The sequence below is a fragment of the Dendroctonus ponderosae genome, unplaced genomic scaffold (genome assembly GCF_020466585.1).
Source record: "Dendroctonus ponderosae isolate FM_Combo_2020 unplaced genomic scaffold, Dpon_F_20191213v2 Dpon_F_20191213_1, whole genome shotgun sequence".
Classification (NCBI taxonomy): domain Eukaryota; kingdom Metazoa; phylum Arthropoda; class Insecta; order Coleoptera; family Curculionidae; genus Dendroctonus; species Dendroctonus ponderosae.
In genome coordinates this window covers 19,686,887-19,691,136 of record NW_026017110.1, presented here as the reverse complement: position 1 = coordinate 19,691,136, position 4,250 = coordinate 19,686,887, and the positions used below count along the sequence as shown (strand labels likewise).

Here is a 4,250-nt window from a genome sequence, read left to right as displayed (position 1 = left end):
AAAATTAATCAATTTTTATACCTTTCTAATCGATTATTACTCTGACGAGTCGATAAAGTTGGCTTCAAGGCAAACGCACGGAGATCAACATGAACTGCTCCTCCACGCAAATTTTTCTTAATAGCAACAGTTTCTTGAATTTTAGCAAATCAAAGTAGGATGTTATGTTCATTCTTGCCTGCAATTTTTTATAGAAAGCTGCAGCTGCTCTCAAAAACCGATATTCTCAGAACTATAACAGGTATCGTTTCTACAGGTTCAGTATTCCTAGACGCCATTTTAGGAAAAAATGCAATTAAGTTCTTAATAATAAAAATACATAAACTGCTAACAGTGATTTTGAATAGGAATGCCAACTGCAAAAGAATGACGCAAATTTTGTATTTAATTCATGTATACAATTAAGATAACAGTTTAATTTCCACTTAATTGTGCAGGAAAACACCGACTATGATGAAAAAACGACTTTGTGTACAGCAACTTTGTCTGACACTGATGGTTGGTTGGGGAATACCACATTTAACATTCTAAACAGTAATCCGTCTGCAACAACAGAATTGGTAAGATCTTTGCTGCTTCACTGAATAGATCACCAATTTCGATGGCTGTGAACAAAATGGCTTGATAATATGATTTCGAGTTTCAATTCATCAAAACGCCATTTTATCTCCACATTTATTAGAGTCCTTCGTTCAGTTTAAACCAGTATATTTTTGATCAAAAATATAYTATSATGATGACTGACTTGATARAKTGCACGTCAATTATCATTTTCTTAACAAAAACTAAAACTGAAAAATTCCAAGGGAAAATTAAAATAAAATAGTTTTCTGGCACATGCTCCCTGAACTCTCACGTGAAACSCTGACAACATTTTAAAAGGAAAGAATATTGAGTGACKATTTGGGATATATTTATGTCTTTATTCAACTCTTCSAGTTTGAAGGGTCGAATTTCTKAAATATTTKWTAWACGCCAAAATATAAAAATTTTATATTTAGTACACKRGWKWAAAAAAATATTGTTGCAGAAATTGCTGTGTAAAAGTAAAATGTTCCTCCATAAAAAATGAGCGCGATTTAAAATCCATGTGGAAGCATATTTCCAAAAAACACTCTTAATTGTCGCTGATTTACTGAATTTATTCCAAGTTATTCCAAGATAAATCTGTTTCCGAGTTTCAATCTATCTGATTCAACTCGGTAATGTAGCTTTGGGTAAATTATTTTTTTAGGAAAGAGAACACGATTTATTCGAATTTACTTTCAATAAAACCATAGGAGACACTGTGTTCAATACAACGGTATACTTGATCACAAGAGTGCAGCTGGATTATGAAAAAAATATATTTTACTCCTTCACTGTACAAGCTCAGGTAAGTTGTTCGAGACTAGAAACCCTAAGAAAATATATATTTTTTTAGTTTTAATTTAAACAGAGTTCCTGATTACATTTTTTGTTTCAATGGTCAACATACTATTTTTAGTTTTTCAAACAGAATTACTGTAAGCAAACAGCATTTAATACTTTTTCAAACTGAACAAATTTCTAAAACCAGTTTAAAAAATATGCTTACGAATTTAATTTTATCAAATACGCTCATTTTTATATACCTAAGATAACTCCAAAAGACATGAAAGAATGGCATGATTATACCCATTAATTATATCAAAGAATGAATTCAATAACACAAAAAAATAGAGGCAGCAATAAATAATAAGAAAACTATATCTCCCTACCATTTTAACTTCAAACCGAAGCATTCATCCACTATTTATCTTGACAAAAAACGCACATAAAATACGCCTAAACAAACTTAAATCTACAACTCTTTCAAGGCTTTCGATAGTGTATGGAATAGTCTTTCCAATTAAATAAAACAAATCCGCTTCTTGCACTAGTTGAGCAAGAAGCGGATAGTGGAAAATATGATAGGGATATTTCGTGATAAAGCTGCAGAAGATTGAACAAGATTTTAACTGATTTATTATTTTCAATGCAAACGTTCGTTTATTTACATAGTCAAAGATGTAATAAAATAACGAAACGTGTTTCAGGATGGCGCAGGTCACTCAACAATTCCAAATGCAAACGTTACTTGCATTGTGGATGTTGGGGATTTAAACGACATGCCTCCTGAATGGACATATTTTTTTACTACTAAACAAATAGTGGAGAAGACATCATATGTATGTACAATTCCGATCACCTAAGTGTTTTTTTTTATTTTATAACGACTTGTTCGAATGTTCTTTTAGTTTTCGCAGAAGTAAATTAATAGTTAAAAATCCACTACCAACTTTATTAGTAATTAAGATTTTAAAACTATCCAATTAAAAAAAAATCAAAATTTGCTTGTATTTATTTTTTCGAATTCTGGTGGTCAACTTGAATATAATTGGTTCCGAGTACAATGCTTTTCCGATATGAGCCCTGTTACCCAGTTCGTTGTTTATAACAATCTTTCACCCATTTTTAGAACTTTAATGTCACAGCAGTTGATGGAGACAGAGGAATAAACGCACCTATACACTATTCCATAATATCTTATGATGAAGATGTTTGCGAAGGTACTTTGTAGAATTATAATAATTAACATAATAGGAAATACAGGGCTTGCAACCCAAGACTTTTCTATGCGTTTTCTTCAGCTTCCAACGTTTAATCAAAGAAATGCTGGAGCCAAATCTGTATTTTCCATACCCGTAGTAATTACTTTCGCATGAATTCGTACATGTTACCTACAGATAGTAAAATATTGGCAAGTTGGTAATTGAAATGAAATGATGCCATAATATTTTTACAGGATGCTGTGTTACTCTTGAAACTGTAGATGGAAAAGCAGTATTAACTGTGAACCCAATTGATAGAGATGCAAAGGACTTATCAACGTATGCGTTTCGAATAATGGCCCAAGAAGAAGATGATCCACCTTACAATGTAACATTGGACATTACCTTTATCCTCGAAGACATAGACGATAACAGTCCATTGTTTAAGCAAGTTTACTTTTCGGATGGATCTTCCGTAACTCTGGCCGATGGGGTTACAAAAATTATTGAATTTTCTTTCCTGGAAAATTTTGCTGAAACGATCAATGGCACGATATGGATTCGGGATATTGATACGGTAAGCGGATTGTGTAATATTCCCTAGCACGTAATAAGTAAATTGAAAATATACGTCTTCAGAAAAATAAAAGGCCTGGAATTGGAAATATTATTAAGAGTTTATTGATATTTTCATTGAGGTATAACGTTTCATGTAATTTGTTATTTTATTAAACATTTTATGTATGTAAGTGAACTTTCAAAATAACGATTTTTTTTAAGTCGAAAATAATAAAGACTAGAATTTCGTCGGTACCATCCGAACAAGAAATTATGTAAGATTTAGATACGGTTTAGAGCTCGAAGCCGGTTCGGGGGTGCCTGAGGTTAGCGAACGTCGATATTTGCACTTACTTATTTGCACATCTTACGTAGAAAATATTTTTTCCTAAATAGGAAAATAGTGCTAGCGTAAAATTTGATGTTATAAAATTACGTCAGGCAAACCAGATTTTGTCATGAAATCAGAAATTAACAATTGCTTAGGTTTTTTCGCTAAATCTTTATAGACTTCTTCATACTGATTCAAGCACTTATGAGAGTTCGTTCAACATTAGTATCATATTGTAAGAAGTGATTGACCAATTTTCTTCCCAAATCAAGTCCTACCCTTATGTTTCTTGCTGCGAAGTCAACTGGTTCAGATTGCCCTTCATCAGAATCATTGCCTTCATCATGTTTGGTTGTTTCATTGATTATATTGAAAACACCGGAAATCTGCTATTGCTTTCACCGGTGTTGCCAAAGAAATGAAGATAAAGAACATTATAGAATCTTTGGTGCGTTACATAGAATTAGAATCAGTTTTTTGAAATTTCTTTGATTATGAGTGAACCGTGTTAAAGCGAAATCGTGTAAAACGAGTGCCGTGTAAATCGGGGGATAGGTGTATATTACTTTAAAGTCATTTTCTAACAGCAAAATTTACGCTAGCATTAGTAAAAAATCGTTATTTTGAGGAGTTACTTACATAAAAGGATTATATTAATAAAATAATAAAACTGACACACTTTCACGTCTCATGGCAAACTAAAATTTGAGACATCTTATCTGCCTTCGGAGTTACGCTGTGTTCAGTTGCGTAATATAATATTACGTATGTAAATATGCAACTAAAGAAAGCAAACCTACTATGTGTAT

General features: G+C 32.1%; 1 protein-coding gene across 1 annotated transcript in view; it reads left to right on the top strand.

Annotated features, from left to right (window-relative positions):
* Positions 1 to 4,250, top strand: part of LOC109546958 (cadherin-23) — a gene marked incomplete in the record, with an annotated part of 32,828 nt that overhangs the window by 3,936 nt on the left and 24,642 nt on the right. Inside the window, 5 exon segments of the mRNA XM_048661138.1 lie at positions 438 to 560; positions 1,235 to 1,375; positions 2,058 to 2,189; positions 2,480 to 2,570; positions 2,807 to 3,129. Of these exon segments, the coding sequence (XP_048517095.1) occupies positions 438 to 560; positions 1,235 to 1,375; positions 2,058 to 2,189; positions 2,480 to 2,570; positions 2,807 to 3,129 (810 nt within the window).